Source organism: Anser brachyrhynchus (genome assembly GCF_964034855.1).
Source record: "Anser brachyrhynchus genome assembly, chromosome: 1".
Lineage (NCBI taxonomy): Eukaryota > Metazoa > Chordata > Aves > Anseriformes > Anatidae > Anser > Anser brachyrhynchus.
Window position 1 is genome coordinate 132,758,747 of NC_137694.1, and position 20,714 is coordinate 132,779,460.

Here is a 20,714-nt window from a genome sequence, read left to right on the forward strand (position 1 = left end):
GCCTTCCCATGAGAGACTTAAACAGAAGACCTTTTCTTTTTCTTTTGGGAAAGAAGAACAAGTTTATCCAAGAGATAGTTAAAAAGTGAGAAATTGATTTGATCATAGCCTAAGGGACAAAAAATAGGGGAAAGTGTCTTAAAACAGAACATTCTCCAGTTTGGCAGATAAAGGAATAGAAAGAGATCTGAAGGATGTATCGAGGGAAATACACAACTGAAATAGTGTTTGCTCTTTTTTTTTTTTTTTTTTTCAGAAGTAATGAGCAAATGAGCATGCTTTAATGTTGGAAGAGTCAACTACAATTTAAAGTCTTTAGAGCATATACTGGACATCTTGGATAATAGACTGTAATGCAGGAAGTCAGTCAGTGAATAGTAGATTAAGTGCTAAGCAAACATTGTTCATTGTTAGCATTATCCATTTTGTGTAACAAAGATGTTCATCGCAATCGACAAGAGTTTAACACCTTTGTTTTAACTCTGTAGTACTGGAGGATCTTTTACCATAAAAGGAATTTGAAGTAATTGTTAAATGAATTAAATGTAAATTCGAATTCTGCTTTTATTGTCTCTAGTTTCCAAGGAAGTAATAACTGCACTGTGTAACTAATTGGGTTATTAGATGCTAATAACTAATTAATATATTTCCCTAGTAGATACTGCAGCAGTCATATTAATTTTGGTTAAAATATTCAATTGCAAAATAAATTAAGTGATTAAAAAAGTATAAATACTGTATAAGAAATACAGGACAAAAGAAACAACTTCATTCTCAATACATATTAATAAGTCACTAATTGCATATAGAATTTCTAATATAAAAAAAATACTTGAGAACTGTGCCAGACTTGGACCATCAGTTCAATTTTTGTTGTTCCTGAGAGTAGAATACTGCTCTGAGAAAATGATTTGTTTTGTGCTCTTAGGTTCCTCTTTCTTTAGAGCTATTTATATATTTAGTGTGATTTAAAAGTCATCTGTCTTACTTTTCTTTTTTCTTCCAACACATAAACCACATTCTTTCTGTGAGATTCATTGACTGATTATTAAATATATATATATATAACTTTTTTTTTTTTGGGGGGGGGGGGGAAGGAAGACTCCTTGTTTTGTGGTCCATGACATCAAAAATGGTTTATATATATATTTAAAGCTGAAGGTTTATTTTGCTAAAGAGGTATATATACATATATGTATACATATGTAACTGCTCTGTGATTAGAGTCTTTGATCAGAGGGCAAGATTTTTGGAAGAATTGGATTCCATCTCAAATTTCATCTCAGGGTTTAATTCACAGCCAGCCACAGGAAGCTGAGGTAGGAGTGGCTGAGAATGAGGGAGTCTTCAGTCTTTGTCTTTGATTTATTCCTTACATGCATGTGGCAGCTGTGATTGATAAATAAATATCTTCCGGACATTGTTACTTTTACTTAAAAATGCATTGAGGAAGCATTGTCCATGCTTGCGACATTATTCCTTTTCTTAAGCAAGTGGAACAAATGAGAAAACAGGATGTGTAGGGCAGGGATAAGTATTACACAAGTAAAGTCATGAGATAATTTATTCTTTATGTGCATCACTTACTCTGGGATGTGTTTCACAATATTTAGAAAACTTAGACTGATCCTTCAAGGTGCAGCATGTCTCTCTCTCAGCCACCACTGAGATGAACTGGCTTGCCCACCTACAATCCCTCAACAGCACCCTCTTCCTTTCCCTCTCTTTCCAGACCCAAGCTAAAACAGCACAAACCAAAAAACAAGTGCACAGCAAAACCAAAAACCAAGATGGTCATCCACATGAGAAACTTATTCTTTTCTGATGCCAGTTGCTAGAATGAGCTTTATGGTAGAATTACAAGAGATATCCAGGCAGAGATATTCTGTTCTGAAACAACAGAAAATGTTGTATCAGCTACATAATAGAATCATAGAATGGTTTGGGTTGGAAGGTATCTTAAAGACCACCTAGTTCCAACCCCCCTTCCACTAGACCAGGTTGATCAAAGACACATCCAGCCTGGTCTTGAACATTTCTAGAGATGGGACATCCACAACTTCTCTGGGCAACCTGTTCCAGTGCCTCACCACCCTCAAAGAGAAGAATTTCTTCCTTATATCTAATCTAAACTTACCCTCTTTTAATTTAAAGCCATTACCCCTTGTCCAGTCCCTCCCCCGCTTTCCTGTGGGCCCCCTTTAGGTACTGAAAGGCCTCTTTAAGGTCTGCCTAGAGCTTTCTCTTCTCTAGACTGGACAACCCCAGCTGTCTCAGACTGTCTTTGTAAGAGAGGTGCTCCAGCCCTCTGATCATCTTTGTGGCCCTCCTCTGGACTCATTCTCCAACAGGTCCATGTCCTTGTGCTGGGGGCCCCAGAGCTGAACGCAGGGCTCCAGGTGGGGTCTCACGAGAACAGAGCAGAGGGCGAGAATCCCCTCCCTCACCCTGCTGGCCACGCTTCTTTTGATGCAGCCCAGGATATGGTTGTGTTTCTGGGCTGCAAGTACACATTTCTGGCTCATGTTGAGCTTCTCATCAACCAACACCCCCAGGCCCTTCTCATCAGGGCTACTGTCAATCCATTCTCCACCCAGCCTCTATTTGTGCTTGGTGTTGTCCTGGCCCAGGTGCAGTACTTGGCCTTGTTGAATCTTATGAGATTTGAACAGGCCCACCTCTCAAGCCTGTCAAGGTCCCTCTGGATGGCATTCCTTCCCTCCAGCGTGTTGACTACACCACACAACTTGGTGTCATAGGCAGCCTTACTGAGGCTGCATTCTATGTCACTGTCCACGTCACTGACAAAGATGTTGGATAATTCCAGTCCCAATACTGACCCCTGAGGAATATCACTCATTAATGATCTCCACCTGGGCATTGAGCTGTGGGACACAACTCTTTGAGTGTGACCATCCAGCCAATTCTTTACCCACCAAGTGGTCCAACTGTCAAATCTATTTCTCTTCAATTTAGAGACAAGGATATTACGGCAGACAATGTCAAGTGCTTTGCACAAACCCATGTAGTTGATGTCAGTTGCTCTTCCCCTATCCACCAGTGCCGTAAGCCCCTCGTAGAAGGTCACCAGATTTGTCAGACATGATCTGCCCTGAATGAAGCCATGTTGGCTTAGCACTGTTTTCAGGAGGCTCTGCTTCATGATCTTGCCAGGCACAAATGTGAGACTGACTAGCCTGTAGTTCCCCAAGTCTTCCTTTTTTCCCTTTTTAAAAATGGGAGTTATATTTCCCCTCTTCCAGTCAGTGAGAACTTCACTGGACAGCCACAAATTCTCAAATACGAGGGACAGTGGCTTAGAAACTACATCTGCCAGTTCTCTCAGGACCCGTGCATGTATCTCATCAGGTCCCATGGACTTATGGACCTTCAGGACCTTAGAAGGTCTCAAACCTGATCTTCTCTTACAATGGGTGGTTCGTCATTCTCCCAGCCCCTGCTTTTGTCTTCTGGGGCTTGGGCTATGTGTGTGGAGCTCTTATTGATGAAGAAGAAGGCAAAGAAGTCATTGAGTACCTCAGCCTTTTGTATATCCCAGGTGACCAGGTCTCCCATTTCCTTCCAGAGAGGGCCCACAATTTCCCTAATCTTCCTCTTGTCACCAATGTTCCTATAGAACCCTTTTTTGTTGCCCTTGATGTCTCTGGCCAAACTTAATTCTAAAAGGGCTTTGGCTTTCCTAACCTGATCCCTGGCTGCTATCACAAACTAAAATCACTAGTTGTGACTTCCTTTTTCATGAGATTACACTTCCTGGAATTAACTATAGGGTACATATCATTTCTTTTTCTTCTTCTTCTTGGAAAGCACTGGAAATTGTGGAAGGGCTTTTAGATTCGTTTTTCCAAAAGAGCAAGGGTCAATTAAATTCTTTTTTTGGAAGTTGCTGCTTTTTCTTCACAAATGTGTGTTCCAACTAAGTAAACAAGCAGCACTTAGAGCCTGAATTTCTCTTACATAACACTGCACCTAAAAGTAAGATAAGTCATGGTCCAAGGCAATAAGATAATTAGGTTATGAGATTTTATATTGAATAAAATGTAGAATTCAGCTGCAGTGTTCAAGAGCATAATCCTGTATGAATATGATCTTTCCACATAGATGAATGAATCTCAATATTCTCAGTAAGTGATAGGTTAGAATCATCTGTAAACAAGAAAACAAGAATATAAGGTTAAAACTCACTTGTTTTATGTTTCAGGAATTTTTCCTTTGAACTCTGAGAGGAATTTCCCATTGAGGGATGTCAGTTAAAAATCAGGTTTCAGTTCAGTTCTTCAGCAGAAGAAACAGAGGAGAGGAAAAAAGTTGTATCAAAAATGAAGATCTAATTGACAGACTGTCTTTAATTGAAAAGTCAATATAATTAGGAAAATACAAGACTGGTCATGTGTGTTTTTAAGTAACACCTACTTCCAGAACCTCTCATTCTTGTGAAGTTGTAAAAAAATAAATAAATTGATAAAGTATGTAAAGTCAGGAATGCAGATATTTCTATGAAGAGTATAGCATAGATAAACCCAAAAGCTAAGGCAATGAAACTAGAACATGGTTTGTAAGAAGAAAATATTCAGAAAAAATAAAAATAAAATAAAACATAGAAACTGGTAGAAACTGAAACCTGAATCCTTCAGTTTTGCAAGCTTGCCAGATTTTCCATAATTATATAAACCTATTGTCAGTAATAGTAATGACAGGGCTACAAAAAGGCTGAAATTTTATTTGCTTAAACGTTTCTGAATTTGCACTGGCAAAGATGTTTTTTTAGTGTGTGATTCTTTTTTTCAAAACAAAACAAAACAAACAAACAAAACCACAGTTATCTAGATCTGCTTTTGCTCAGAACTTTGCCATTAGCAGTATGTCTCAGTAAGAACAAAGGAAGGAAGACAAAGGCCAGATAGATAAGGCCACTGATTTAGATCTGTTGCTATTCTGATACCACTTCTTCAGCTGCATACCTGGAGCAAAGAAACTCCTCCCCCAAAACCAAACCAAACCAAACCAAACCAAAACAAACAACACTAAACCAGTTTTAAATACCTTAATAGGGTTTCCAACTGCCTCAACATTGTTTCAATAATCTGCACAACCAAAGTAAGAATTTGTCCCCATGTCCACACTTGATTTTCAACTTGTCTATTTTTCTAAGTAAATAATCCCATGTATAAATAATGTGAATGTACTCATTAACCAAGGAATGCATCCGAGTTCCTTTTAAAAATTATGTCTAGATTCTCTTTTTCAGTTTCACTATCAGCAAATGGACACTATAGAAATGGTTTGACTTCTCTGTGCTTTAGTTTTCCCATTTATACTCATGGAGATAATGGTGGATTTTTGTGTATGTCTTTTGCATTTAGACACAAAATTCATCTTCCCAAATTAAGAGGCTAACTTCCATACACACTTGATGAAGCTGAGGTCCTACAGAGGCAACTGGAAAGAATAAGGACCTAAATGAATATCTTGTTAAGAGTAAATGGAAGAATGTCACTGATGACTGAATATTTCAGATGAACAGTTTATCACAGAGATTCTTTCTTCAGGCGGGTACTCTCAGAGCGAGATTTAGAAAATGAAGAGGCAGGGGGTATTCAGATGACAAAGGTTTGCTGGTTTGGAGTGCTTGTGACTCAAATACAATTACTACAGAACAAGAACTCCTGATCTTCACAGGATCTTTTACAGATGCTGTTATTATGTTCCTGTATGGGATGTCATTTTTCCTACAAAGTGCTCCAAGTTTATATATGAACAAGGACCTAAGCAAGCAGATGCTATGTTGAAATTAGACCTGTTTTGACCTCCAGAGGTCCCTTCCAATGTAAATTATTCTCACAGTGAGTCAGCTGTAAATTTCTCGTATGCCAGTTCTTAAAAATAAGATCAAAGAGGTAAAAGAGGATTTTATATACTGGTTCAGTTTTGGGCCCCTCACTACAAGAAGGACATCGAGGTGCTGGAGCATGTCCAGAGAAGAACAATAAAGCTGGTAAAGGGCCTGTAAAACAGATTTTAAAAGGAGCAGCTGAGGGAACTGATGTATATCCTAGAGAAAGGGTGGCTCAGGTGATACCTTATCACACTGTACAATTACATTAAAGGAGGTTGTAGAGCAGTGAGGATTGGGCTTTTCTCCCAAGCACCAAGTGATAAGGCATGGGAAAATGGCCTCAAGTTGCATCAGGGGAGATTTAGTTTGGATACTAGAAGAAATTTCTTTACTGAAAGGATTGTGTGGCATTAGAATAGGCTGCCCAAGGAAGTAGTTGATTCACCATCCATGGTTCTTCAAGAAACATGTAGATGTAGAACTTAGTAGCATGCTTTAGTGGTGGACTTCAGTACTAGGTTAAAGTGTTGCAGTATTCCTCAATCCCTCCTTACTCCTCCGGCTGTGTGTTTGTTGCAGGGGAAGGGTGAAGGTATCAGGAAGGGTTTTGCCACGTGAAAGCTGTGGTGGACTCTTCTCCTTGTGACTAAGCCTCTGTTCAAAAGCACTGGCTCTGACAGCAGGCAGTGCCATGACAGAAGACTACTTGTTTCCCACTGCAAACCACAGCACAGTTTGTTGTCTCTCTCAGATACTCACAAAGGGTTTGATGCAGCATCCCTGGAGTCTCTGCAGTCTTGCACTGCAGCAATAAGTAAGCATCTCACCATACCGTAAGCTCAGACTTTTGTACATATACCCATTGCTACTCATCCCGTACCTATCCTTTCATCACTTCTCAATGGAAGAGGAGAAAATACTCCTCCTCATAACCTCAGATAGGCCAAGTGATCTTGTGCCCTAACCACACAGGCTGAGAAAGGGGAAGCTGCTTCAGGTAGAAGAAGTGGTGTGGGGAGAGGGAGGGACATGTCATGGGAGTAACTGAGGAGCAGAGGTTCCTATTTCAGCATTACCTTGTGAAGAGAGTTGCATTACAGCTCATGGTATTCTATTTACAGATACAGATTGTTTAGGCTTACAAACACAACCATTAAAAGACATTCTTTAAAATATAGCTATAAAACACCCACTTTGCTACCGAGGTCCTCCTCTTTCTCCTGTTTCAGTTGTTCATCAATAAAACTGCTGCAACAAACTGAGGCGAAAAATAACACCCTTCTTATCTCTAATATTATGTGAAGGTTGGTTTTCTTGTTTGTGTTTGTGCTCTTGTCTGCCTGGATGCCTAGAACTAAAACAAAAATGTCTTGTTTGAGGAAAGGACCAGGCAGAAATGTGGGTGTGGAAATGCAGGAGGGAGCTGAGATAAGTAGATTCAAATCAATAAAGAGCATCTGCTCCCCATGGGCCAGACCAGTAACCAGAAGAGAAAAGGCTTTAAGAGAGAGGAGAGAAGCTGCCCAGACTTTGCTGCAGACAGAAGTGCAAGGTGAGAGCACATTGCTTCTCCCAAAACTATCTGAGCAACACACGAAGGTTTATGATGCCTTTTTAAAGACTTCAGCGGAAAAATTGTCACGTTTTTTGAGGATGCTCTGTAAACCAGAGTGAGGAATAGGCCCAAGCCTTTATTTTTCTAAACAGCATTTGTTCTCTTCTTAAGGTTATCTCTAAAGTCAGGCCCATTCCCAGATTAGGTTTTAAGCAGACACTGTGGAAGAGATCTGCCTGGGGAACAAGAATGAAAGGAGGGCTTGAAAATGCTCTGGAGCAATCACAGTATGGCTACAGAAACAGTCGGATGGTTTCTCTCCTTGTATGACTTGGTCTTACATGTTTTGTAGTTTGATGGTGTTTTGCTCTGGAGAAGGTCTGGGCAGGCAGAGGTAAGTGATTCTGACAGTTTAGTGTGTCCCCCTCTGTCTGGACCTGCTGACACTGTCCCAGTTGATACACAAGGGGTTGTGACACAGGACCTGGGTGGAAATGGTGAAGCTGAGCTCCTAAAGCCAACCACACATCACTGGACAGAAGCCTTGAGATCTCAGGGAGCAGCCAGCTCAGACAGCAGCCAAGGAAGCAGATGAAAAGGAAAGTGAACAGATTGCTTGGAAATTATCAGTAAATCCTTCTTTACTTCTATCATGCCGTAATTTAGCTAGTGTTTTTCTCTATTCTTTCCAATTCTTCCCACTTCTTTTTTCCTATTTTCCTTTCTTTATCTCATCCTCTTTGTTTTCCACAGTTTTCTCCATCTGCCATTTTCAAAGGTTTCCCTCAGCCTACCTGCTGTCCTGCTCTCCCTCCTCACTCCCATGCAGCAGCTCCATGCAAAGGGATTCCCTTTCCAAACTCTTTCCAACGCACTGCCTGTGAGCCCTTCTGAACTTGTTTCTGTCATACCTTCTTATTTTAGCCCATGTGACTTCTCCAAAACTTCTTCAGATTTATGACCTTTTGGACAATCCAACAGCAGGAGAGCTCCCATCCCACATCCAAGCCCTTGGCAGCATTCCCACCAGCACATCATTTCCCCAGTGATTAGGGCTGTTGCCCAGTCAGACAGAACTGGTAGACTCAGCTGCTGGAAACCTGAGTTGAAAAGATAATCATGCTTACATTTTCCTGACTCCTAAATGTGAAATTTGCTTAAGGTACTTTCTGAGATGAATGTGTCAGTAAATGCTGTCCCTGTTTTTCATAAATACATAGAAACACACTAACTATAATTTTCTAATAAAATCACATTTACTCCAACAGTGATCCAAATAACAGCAACTTTGGGCATGGCCCAACTCCTCCTGGCAGCCTGTGTACTGAAGTAAGGTGAACAAGTGTCTCACACACACTTGACCCAACCACAGGAGATGCTGGAGGCCTCCAGTGAACTGAAAGCTGGAAGTGGCCATTCTGTTCTAAACCAGGGACTTCCAGTGGGGAGTGCATGTTCTCTCACTGTGAAGTAACAAATGCCAAGCAAGGTATATATCAGCCAAACATTTGCTGGCAACAATTTATATTGAATCCTGTCACAGCAAACTTACACGTTCTCCATATCAAGTTCAGTATCTTTTCCTCACCGTGTATAGTAAAAATATTCTACAGTGAATGGTAGAGCTAAACAGTTTCCTGGAGAAGGTTGTTGTAAGCCAGGGTATTGGATGTAGCTATGGCATTTTTCAGAGTCTGCCAAAAGTAGGGCTGAGATCGAGGGTTAGTCGGCCATTCCAAGACAGAACTTCTGCACAGCCTTTTCCTCAGCCTAACATACCGGGACTTCTGCAATACCTTCTCAAGAAATATCAAGATAATCACATCAATCTTTTCATCTAGCAGGCGCTGGTGGGCCATGTAAAATGTTGTCTTGAAGCTGCCACTTTTAATATACTTGTTGGTTAGCACAAATATGGTCTTTTTGCTCAGTTGAATGCTCTGGGAAAGGTTGTCAAAGACTGGCTGTCCTGGAAGCCAGTCCCTTTCTTCCAGGCATAAATTGAACTTCCTGGGTTTTTGATCTTCCAGCTTTTCAACCAATTCTGTCATCACCCACTCGTTCACAGCTGGATCTGTATTGTCAAAGGCAATAAAAGCATCATAGCAAGCATCTGGTAAAGGTAAACGCCTATAGCCCTTCAACTTCGCAGTGCAGTAATGATAACTATACCACACATCCCAGAAATATAGGTGGTTCATAACAGCAAACACCATAAAACCTAGGACAGCTGAAGCTGATAAAGCATACATGATCAAATAGGAGGTGTCCAACTCGCAGGTATACAGATCCAAGAAAACCAAACTCCTTCCTTTATGTGCCCCTGGGCCAGCACACGTCACATCTGTGGCCAGAAGAGGAATAGTCACTTGAGTCTGGTTGATCCACCAAACAAACCACACTGCATCACAATTGCACTTGAAAGGATTGCCATGCAAAAGCAGCATCTTCAGGTTGTTAATGACATTTTCAGGGAAGCTAGATTTCTTAATTATTTGGATCTTGTTTGAACTGAGATCCAAGTATTTCAGTCCAATTGCACCTCTGAGAAAATATTTGGTTAGCCGTTGAATGCGATTGTTTCGGAGAATCAGTTCTTGGAGTGTGGAAGTGCAATTGGACAGTTCTCGGGGAACAGTAGTCAGAAGGTTGTTGCTGAGGTCCAAAGTTGTTAGTTTCTTCAGCAAGTAGAGTTTTCCCCACTTGAAAGTCTTCAACCGGTTATTGGTTAAGTTGAGTATCTTGAGTGCTGGAGGCATAGCTTCAAAAATACCATAAGGCAAAAAACTGAGTGAGTTAAAGGAAATATCCAGTTGTTCCAAGTTGGTCAGATTCTTGAAGAATGACAGGTATCTAGCATTTCCATCCATCCATAAAACATCTAAACGATTTCCTCTGAATTCTAAAATTTTAAGAGATTGGCTTTCCATCCCTGTGCTAATAGAGGTAGAAATCTCATTCTCATTCATCATCAACTTTTTCAGATAGGCCAAGTTTTTCATGAAATTAAGGACATGAGTAACACCTTCTGCCAGAAAATAATGTTTGTTGTTGCTTAGGTCTAGAATTTCTAAAAGTTTCAGCTCTTCGAAAGCAGTCGAGTATAGCAAGTCAATCCTGTTGTTAGAAAAATCCAGATATTTCAATCCAGACAGGTAGTGGAATTCACTTCCATTTAAAGTTTGACTTATTGCATTACCTGACAAGTTGAGGCATCTGAGGAAATCAAGATCCCGGAAGTCTGAGGGGCTAATAAAAAATATGTTGTTTCTGCTTAAATCCAGAGTTTTTCCATAATCCAGACAATCCCTATTAACTGAAGGTTGGTAGGAATTAGCCTCTTTGTCTTTGGACTTGCAACTTCGGCCATACTCATCATACCTGAAATAATGCATCTCTTGTAAAACTTGCCTGTTGCGTTGCTCTACTGAAATCCTGGGATTAGAGCAAATTCCATAAGAGTTGCTTTCACTTGAAGAAGGAGAAATTTTATTCACTGACAGATCTATGACTTTAAGAGCTTGGAATTTCTTGAACACTGTTAGGTCAGCAACTTTAATAAAATTAGTTCCAAGATCCAACACTGTTAGATTTCTAAGCTTGAGCAATGGAAATAGATTTTCTTTTTTCAGTTCTTTAAAGACATAACCCCTGATCCTCAGGATTTCCAGATTTGAGAGGGTAGAAAATGTCTTAGACAGGTTCAAGGACGGAGAATACATCTGCAGTTCAAAATTAAAGGACAGATCCAGCTCTACAAGTCTGGGGACAAACTTCAAAAACTGAGCATCTCCAATCTCCTTCATGAGGAAATTTTGGGAGAGGTCAAGCTCTTTGAGATTCCTGGTGTTTTTAAACCAGCTGCTGGGTATACTCTGAAGAGAGTTACTGTGAAGTCTCAAAATTCTTAATTTTTTCAAGGAATAAAAAGCCTTTAAATGTATCTTAAGTGCGTTATTGGGGCAGGGAATACAAGGATATGGGGCATTATAGCAACGTGGGCAGTTACCACTGAGATCAAGAATTTCTAGGTTGTGAAGGGCACTTAAATCGTATTCCTGAACCTCTTGAATTATGTTATTGTAAATATACAATTCCTTTAAAGTAGAGGACAAGTTGGGTGGAATATGAGTTAAGTTGTTAGACTTCAGGGACAGTACTGTCAAATTTTTCAGATCCAGAAAGGCTGTTTGTTCAATTTCAAATGAAACATTGCATGGGTTACGGTAGTAACAGTTCTGTCCCAGATACAATATTTCTATGTTTTTTAGTTCTGAGAAATTAGCTTTTTTGATAGAAAAGATACTGTTTGCTTCCAGACTTAGCAGACTTAAAGTAGTAGGAAGACCCCGGGGTATTTCCGACAACTGATTTGCATCCAAGTACAACGACTTCAATCTTGTCAGAGCAGCAAAACTGCCATTCTCAATTGTCGGTGTCCTGGTGCACACATGATCCTTGGGCCCCACTCTGACAGGCACGCAGTTGCATCTGAAGTCAATCTCCACGAGCCTTTCAAGATAAGCAAAAGATGTTGGATAGATATGGGGGATATGATTAATAGTCAGGGTCAGGTTTGTAGCATTTGCAGGGATCCCTCTGGGGACTTCTGTGAGGCGACGATCGCTGCAGTCCACTCTCACTGTACCTTCAGAGGCTTCTACATCGCAGGGTAAACTTTTAGGAAACCAAGCTCCTGACAGCAACAATGGAAATAAGAAGAGCAATACAAACGGCAGTGCATTTGATGTCTCTGCATGAGGTACCTAAAAATAAGGAAATAGGAAGGTATTAATTGAGTGCAATGGGAACATATGTCATAGGACATCAGATCAACCATGTACTGGGTTAAATATTCAGTTCACCTGAGATCCTGTCTTACAGTGGCCAGAAGTGGATGTGCAGGAAGGATTCTAAGTCTAGGGGAAGGCTTATATTGGTATTTCCCCAAATGCTTTCTTTCCTCTCTTATCACTAAACATAGTAGTGATAGGATAAATATCACTTTCTAAGTAATGAATCTTAAAAAGTTAAAAAATCTGCTAAAGATTACAAGACGGGTGATTAAAGTCTGTGAATTTTTTTTAAGGGTAAACAGTGTTAGATATCCAGCAAATTGAAATTGTTTAATATGCATAAATAAGCTAGGATTTAGAAGCAGACAAAAACATAAAGAAAATCTATAGACAATTAAGATCTAGTATAAATTTTCAAAAACGTACTGACTAACAGCTGCATGTATAATTCACATTTCACATAAGCATTCTTCCTCTATTATGTGTCAGAATAAATGCATGGTTGACCAAAAACAGTCAATGACTATGCCTCAACTGTGGCCAACTGCGTCCTGGGCTGCATCAAAAGAGGTGTGGCGAGCAGGTCAAAGGAGGGGATTGTCCCCCTCTACTCTGCCCTCGTGAGGTCCCATCTGGAATGCTGCATCCAGGTCTGGGGTCCCCAGCACAAGAAGGATGTGGACCTGTTAGAACTAGTCCAGAGGAGGGCCACAAAGGTGATCAGAGGGCTAGAGCACCTCTCCTATGAAGAAAGGCTGTGACATCTGGGCATGTTCAGCCTGAAGAAGAGAAAGCTCCAGGGAGACCTCATTGCAATCTTTCAGTACTTAAAGGGGTCTTATAAAAAGGATGGAGAAGGACTCTTTACTCAGATAGGTAATGACAGAACAAGGGGGAATGGTCTTAAACTAAAAGAGGATAAATTCAGGTTAGAGATTAGGAGGAAAATCTTCACTCAGAGGGTGGTGAGGCACTGGAACAGGTTGCCCAGAGAAGCTGTGGATGACCAACCTGTCCCCTATTTCAGTGGCACTGGAGTTATCTGATCTGCAAGGTCCCTTCCAAGCTGAGCCATTCTATGCTTCTACGATTCTATGATTCAATATACTTTAATACCAGCTTGCATTTTCACTGTCCAATAAAGACAGAGGGCCAAGAGGGCACTGTATCAGTGGTAGGGCTGAAAGTGCAGATCAAACAGATTTAAAATGGAACATGTATCTTAAAAGAATTACAATAATTCAATATTCAGAGCCAAAGTCCCATAAACATTTGTCGAGCCTTGAAAAAAACACACTCTCTCAAGTCTTTGCGATCTTGACTACTTTACAGAGTAGTGTGTATGGCGGGAAGAGCAATGGGATTTTAATACTTCATAACATACTAGTTACTTCTTCAGCAGCTCTCAGTGATAAAGATGCCCTGGCCCTGACACCAGTGACAGCCAGCCAGCCAGGCGTGCTGCCAGCCTTGGCTTGCCTAGCACAGGCAGAGCGGCCTTGACCATTTTGCTGCATTGCATAGCTTCATAACTGCTTCTGTCTGGTGCAGGCCAAGAGGTTTCAAGATGACCAAAATGACCATAAATCAAAATAATTCATTTCTACCTGAAGAACTCAGTTTTGAAGGACTGCAGATAGATACATGGTACTCAATGCTCTTTAGAAAAACAGAATTAGTTACTCATAGAATAATACTGACTAAATGTAGATAACCAGGTAAGCAGCTGAAAATCATGTGATTAGGTAAAGTGTTCAAGATACCTGGAAATGTTTTGGCTCTTTATCTGGCTAGCACTAACATATTAAGACCTTCTCATTATATAGACAGTATGTGAAAACACTGCTAAGCATTTCCTTAGACATGCTTTGTAGATGACACATTAACTGGGAATTCATGTTTTATGCTCTGTTTACTTACGCCACTATATGCCTTCAGTATGCAAGTATAACTTAGTGTTTCTGTATTATCTCAGATAACAATGCTAAATCTCCTGGTTCATCTCTGTATCTGGAGGAGCACTCTAGTGATTAGCAGGGCAGCCAGTGGAAGAGAAGCTAGATCAAGTCTCTCACAGCACTGCAATTCTAGATTCAACAACTGAGTGGAGTCACTTTGGGGATTCAGTCAGCTTTTGAATATAAAGCTTCAGTATAGAAGGAAAAATGTTAAAATAGAGTGCAGATCTTCCACTATGTTGGCATATGAAAATCATATCTGTTTCCTGGTAGTGCATTACACCACAGCCCTTCCTCTACCATTACTTCCCTTCCCATTCCCACAAAGAGACACAGAGCTTTCTTCCCTTCAGAAGGTCCAAAGAAAGGGAAGATTTGGTTAAATGTGCAATGTGTCAATGGGTGCTTGCAGCCCAGAAAGCCAGCAGTATCTTGGGCTACACCAAAAGAAGTGTGGCCAGCAGATCAAGGGAGCTGATTCTCCCCCTCTTCTTTACTCCCGTGAGACCCCATGTGGAGTCCTGCATTCAGCTCTGGGGCCCCCAGCACAAGAAGGACATGGAATTATTAGAATGAGTCCAGAGGAGGGCCACAAAGATGATCAGAGGGCTGAAGCACCTCTCCTACAAAGACAGTATGAGAGAGCTGAGGTTGTTCAGTCTGGAGAAGAGAAGCTTCCAGGGAGACCTTATAGTGGCCTTCCAGTCCCTAAAGGGGGCCCATGGGAAAGCTGAGGAGGGACTCTGTGTCAGGGAGTGTGGTGATAGCACAAGGGGTAACGGCTTTAAACTGAAAGAAGGTAGGTTTAGATTAGATATAAGGAAGAAATTCTTCTCTGTGAGGGTGGTGAGGCCCTGGAACAGGTTGCCCAGAGAAGCTGTGGATGCCCCATCCCTGGAGGCGTTTAAGGCCAGGCTGGATGAGGCTTTGAACAACCTGATCTGGTGGGCGGTGTCCCTGCCCATGGCAGGGAGGGTAGAATTAGATGGTCTTTAAGATCTCTTCCAAACCAAAGCATTCTGTGATTCTATGAACTATGAAATATCCAGATTGATAGCCATGACTATAAATTACTCAGGAAAAGCTGATCTTGACTAACCAGACTATGGCCATGAATTCCAAAGCGATGAGCCATTTCATTATTTTCAACATCTGTGAATCATTTTTTTAATAAAAATTACTTTAATTTGCTTTACAGTAATTCACTTTGGAAACTCACACAAAGTGGAGACATGGATACGATCATTCACCATTGCTTCAGTACAGTCTAACCAATCAACATTAGAGGAATAATAACTTTTCTGATTTCCTGATGTAGACAAGCACTTGGATGAAAAAGATGAATAAGAATAATCAGAGTAAGTGGGGAGCTAATTTGGAGAAGATAAAATACATTCATTTCCCTACACTATCCTGCTTTTTATTTATTTATTTATTTTAAGTATTCTCTTTTTATCCATTAATATGGGCAGAAAAGTGGGAGGTAGAAGAAAGGGTACTACCATTGACATTCATTACATGGAAAACAGAAGGTCTGTCTTTGAATGAAAAGAGACACTGCAGAAGAAAAATATGGATACATTATTGTAAGTATTCTGCCTCCCTTCTTTTCCAAGGACCATACCATATTATTCATGTAAATGACTTTTTACTAGACTAGAAAAAATTCTAAGTGAGAGTGCATTTTATTTTATTTATTGGTGCTGTTCATTCATGTCCATGCCATGACACGTTCTAGTCACCAGGCTTTGGAAAAAGAATGGGCTTGCCAATCACTGGAACCTGTGTCTAATGGTAACCTTAAAATAAGGAAGGAAAACCTCTGCTGCTAACTGGGGGCAAACCACAGGTTTGCTGCTCTTGAGGAAAAATTATTCAGAATCAAGCTTTAAAGATTGCTAACCCAACTTAAAACCCTCTATCCAAGCAATAGATCAGGACTTAGGCAACATGAGATTGCTGCCTAGATCATCACAAACTTTCTATGTGAACCTGTATTCAGACGCTGCACTTGGGGATCAAATTTTATGCACTTACGTGGGTTCCTCAATGCAGTGCCATCAACCTGGGCTGCACTGACATCCGGGGGCACGTAGGAGAGGGGGGGCCTGTCCTCAGGCACTGCTCAGCTCTCCAAACATGGAGGAAGCTCTGCCTGGCTGCCTAGCAGAGACAAGGAACTGCACTGCTAGGTGCCTGGAAGCAGGTGCGATGAATCTGGGCCCTTAAAGTCTTCATGAATATGCTTGAAAGTTCCTTCAGGTGTCAAAAAAAATGCTGACCAAGACTTGTAAAATGCTCAGATTTTCAACTACTTGTTGCTCTATTTTAGGGAATCCTGGTGTCTTTGCACAGCAAGCCTAGGTCTCACTTTCTTTGTGTTTCATTTCTGTGTATACTTCGGGCTCCCATACCCTTTTAATGTATTAGCTATTTTAACTGCAAACTGTTACATTCTGGTGCTGTGTCTAACTGTTCATATGCAAAACACTTTGTTATAGAACCAGAACAAATAAAGAAAAAACCCTGCTGAAATTAGAAGAAATAGGCAATGACTTGTGCAAAGTCCTTGTAATGAGAAACTAGTTTAAAAGTACAGATAGAGTATGTATGTGAGCTGTCCTTTTCTCTGTGAAGGAGAGAGAAATTTCTCTACATTTGTGTTTATAAAAAGTTCAAAAGTACTTATATTCTGATATTAACTGAGCACATGTGCAAATCTGTAACTGAATTCCATCTGAACTGTAGTATTCTTCAAATATTCAGAAACAACATGGCTGGGTGTCTCTCAATGAAGTGCTTCGGTAGCTGCTGCATATGAATTTTAAAAGGTGAAAGATTGAAAGGCTAGAGAGAAAAGAACACCACAGAAGTTATAACTATTAGAAAATACATTATTATAATACTCCTGCAAACATATCAGTGCAAATAAATGCCAGATTTCCTTTCCTGTAATTATAAATTGCAGCTTATAGCCACAACAGCATATATAGACATTAGAATGCAAAACATACTCTTGAAAACCTTTCTCAACAGTTCCAATTACAGAGTTATAACAACAACTTTAAAATGAAAGTTTCACATACCATTTTTCTGTGTGCTTCCACAGCTGAAAGATTCGTCGTTGGAGAAAACTGTAAATCAGAGCAGAAGAAAACAGCATGAAGGTATCCCCACTGGTTCAGGTCAGGTAGAGAGGAGAGTGTAGCATGAAAGTATCCCCACTGGTTCAGGTCAGGTAGAGAGGAGAGTGTAGCATGACATAACTCACTCAAGACAACAGCAGTAATACCACTTTATCTGTTTTCTCTTCAGCTGAACGGCAACTTGAGAAATAATTAAACATGAAACAACTGCTGCAGCCCACTTCCTCAAATATCTGTCTTTAAAATTAAAACAGTAGTAGCTCAGTTAGTCCTCCACCCCCATTAAAAGAACTGAGTACTATTTTTTGCCTTTTAAACAAATTCTCACATTACTCATAAATCCACGTGCTGTTGTGACAAAAGATTTTTTTTTTTTTTTTCTTTCTTTTGGTCTCTTATGCCATAATTTGCTCTCTTCCCTGCCACTTTGGAACATGCTTCTCATTTTAAACTGTGTGTTTCACCTATCTACAGTCTCATAGCTTAAGAAACTATAATAAGACCTACTCTAAGTTGAACAGTCAAGCCATGGAGAATCCTGAAAGAGGGCTATTGCAAAATATTCAGAATGAGAAAGTGAGGTTAATCAGACAGGAATGTGTTATGCAAGGGTAGAATTCACTTGAGACAACAAAGATTTATAGAAGCTCAAGTTCCTTCTTTTTTTTTTTTTTTTTTCATTTTTAGTGCAACCTGTATGACCACAGAAAGACATTAACAATATTTTAGATTTGGAGGTTTAATAATTTTTATTATTATTGTGGAGTCTCCTTCCCTGGAGATATTCAAAAACCACTCGGATGCCATCCTGTGCAATGTGCTCTAGGTGACCCTGCTTGGCAGGGGGGTTGGACTAGATGATCTTTACAGGTCCCTTCCAACCTCAGCCATTCTGTGATTCTGTGATTATTTGGGGTTCCTTTCTACTGCTAATAGCCTGTTACTAAGAATCTTTTGACTGACTAATACAAACAGACAAATTTCTTAATAGATATTTTTTCCATTAAGAATTCAGCTTCAGTGAATGGGATTTAGGGGGAAGGAAAACAGAGGGGAAAAAAAAAAAAGAGTGGCAAGGACATGGAAAACAGCATATAAAGAGGTAGAAAGTGCTGTGAGTTTCATATTTAGAAGTTGCTATGCTTAACAGTACAGGATAACTTGATGGTTAGGATATTTATTAGTGTTAATTTATTCACTTCTTTCTTCCATACATATTTTTCTTTACATTTTGAATATCCTTTCATAATTTCTCTGACTGTTGTGGAGCTGACCTCATTTTGAAAGACTGGAACCTGAAGAAAGAACAGAGACGTAATTTGCAATCATGCTTTAAAATCCCCTGCTTTTAGTGTCTGACTCTTATAAACAAAAACAAGAATGCACACAGAAGAAAACAGTGTCATTACCATTTCAATCAAGTAGTAGAAAAGGGCTCATTAATTCATGATAGGTTCGGGACTGTGTTTCTCGTATTTTGTACTTGATTACTAAAATATTGTAATAATAATAATAAAATGATTAGCTTGCTATTGACAGGTAACTGGATTTTTTCTTTTCATGCAAGGTGCACTGAGGTTTTCATTTAGGGTTATTATAAATAATATAAGTGTCTCACTAAAATCCTGCTGACTTCTACAAGACCATTCAATGCTTTTCTGGGAGGAGGAAAACATTCATTGCAATACCATACATTAGCTATTCCTCCTAGAATACTTCACAGATTGTATGTCATCAGAGCAGAAAGTTATCTTTAGCTCATCTATAGCTATTCATTTTATTATAAAACAAATGTGCTTGCTTAATTGTGTAATAGTACCTAAAAGAATGACAGCACACAAGCTGGATTGTGAAAGCTGATTTTTTCAAATCTCCCTGGCAGTCTATAGCTACAAACTTCAGTAACTTTAATAGCTTTACCATCACTTTGCTTTTTTTCTTTTGGACTAAGGCTGATTTTATTTTATTTTTTATACTAGGAAGTGATTGTCACTCAACCAAGAGCATCAAGAGTATGAGAGTTTCAATTCCGCGCAGAGTGAAACTGCAACTTTGGCTGAACACTAACAGAATCACAAAGCACTTTTTTTTTTTTCTTAATCTAAGAAATGTGGGTAGCAAATTATAGTAATATTTCCCTTCAAAAGCAGGGGGTCAAAAGCAGGGGAGCTCAGCAGCCTCAAACTTCAGAGCTATAATTTGATTTTTGGAGGCTCAGGGAGTCACTGACTTACCGTTTTAAAAGTTCAGTTTTCCCTTAGACATTGCGCAAAATTTCTCTTGCCCGCTGTGAAACACAAAGTAACCGAAAGCAGCAAAGTACTTCCTACTGCGCAATGTGTCAGGAAAGGACATGCTGGTAACAACACGGGTACTTCGCTGGCTCTCTGAATGGAGAATATCATTTAAAATAGAGCAAGATTCTTTAAACTTCTTAATCTTTCAACTACAGGCTTGGGTTTCAGTTAGATTAAAATCAGACTGGTGAAGATTGAACTTCTATAATTCTTTTTTTTTTCTTTAAATTAGAACTTACAGCATCTGATTGCAGTTTATCAAAATAACGATTCTATTGTGTTTGATTTAAAGCTAGGAAGTTTAGTTAAAGTCTTGAAGTCTTATGATAATGTTTTCTCTCTAAAGAGGCAACCCTTGTACCAATAATTATGATAGCACCACAAGTATCCATTAATAAACGTTCAGAGTGTAGTGTTGCACAATTTACCAAGGAAATTATCACATAAGTTGCTCCAATTTTGAAATATGTAAGCTAACTGTTTAAACCAATGCAGACAGATGTACGAAGAGAACCACAGACAGAAATGGACACAGAAAAAGACATAATTGAGGAAATGGTAACAAAATCATTTGCAGAAGCCTTAAGGGATGTACAAATGTAAAAATCCCTGCTGAGAGCATTTGCAGAACTGTGTTTGTAGGCATTAAAAGCAATCAAAACAGTAAACAGAAGACAACAGCAGAGAAGACTGGCCTACATCAAAGGCAGAGGATGGCAAGTGGTTTCCCTCTCAGCTTTCTGGTGAGAGAGGACAGCTTCACAGATCTACACAAAGAGCTTACCCAACAGTCCTGAGAGCTAAGATATGACTGAGGGAGCTGCTACCATCACAGAAATAGATTTTCTCATTTCCAAAAACAGATTGTGCCAGGCTACCACAGTGTCAAGACTGACCGTTTTGTGTTTACAAATCATTTTGCATTTGCTGAAAGCAAAGGTGCCTTGTGTTCTTGTTATTGAGAATGGCTTACCAACAAGGTAGGTAGTAGTCGTCTAAAGATGCCTGACATAGGACAGAGTTAACTTCTATGTTCTGTACTGCCACTGGGCCTCTCCCATTTCTCCCATCCTAAGGGGTTAATAGGCCAGGCAGAGGGGGCACC

At 39.9% G+C, this 20,714-nt stretch overlaps 1 protein-coding gene across 5 annotated transcripts; it reads right to left on the reverse strand.

Annotated features, from left to right (window-relative positions):
- Positions 1 to 227: 227 nt before the first annotated feature.
- Positions 228 to 19,565, reverse strand: TLR7 (toll like receptor 7). 5 transcript variants are annotated; one of them, XM_080552502.1, is made up of 3 exons: positions 19,547 to 19,565; positions 17,253 to 17,300; positions 228 to 12,178 (listed from the first exon to the last, which is right to left on the reverse strand). In XM_080552502.1, exons 2-3 carry the CDS (start codon positions 17,253 to 17,255, stop codon positions 9,038 to 9,040), a joined length of 3,144 nt encoding a protein of 1,047 aa, XP_080408628.1. In that variant the 5' UTR covers positions 17,256 to 17,300; positions 19,547 to 19,565; the 3' UTR covers positions 228 to 9,037. The 5 variants fall into 5 exon arrangements, with proteins under 5 accessions (XP_080408628.1, XP_080408626.1, XP_080408624.1 ...); XM_080552500.1 differs by lacking the exon at positions 19,547 to 19,565 and adding an exon at positions 17,820 to 18,088; XM_080552498.1 differs by lacking the exon at positions 19,547 to 19,565 and adding an exon at positions 17,641 to 17,664.
- Positions 19,566 to 20,714: the final 1,149 nt, after the last annotated feature.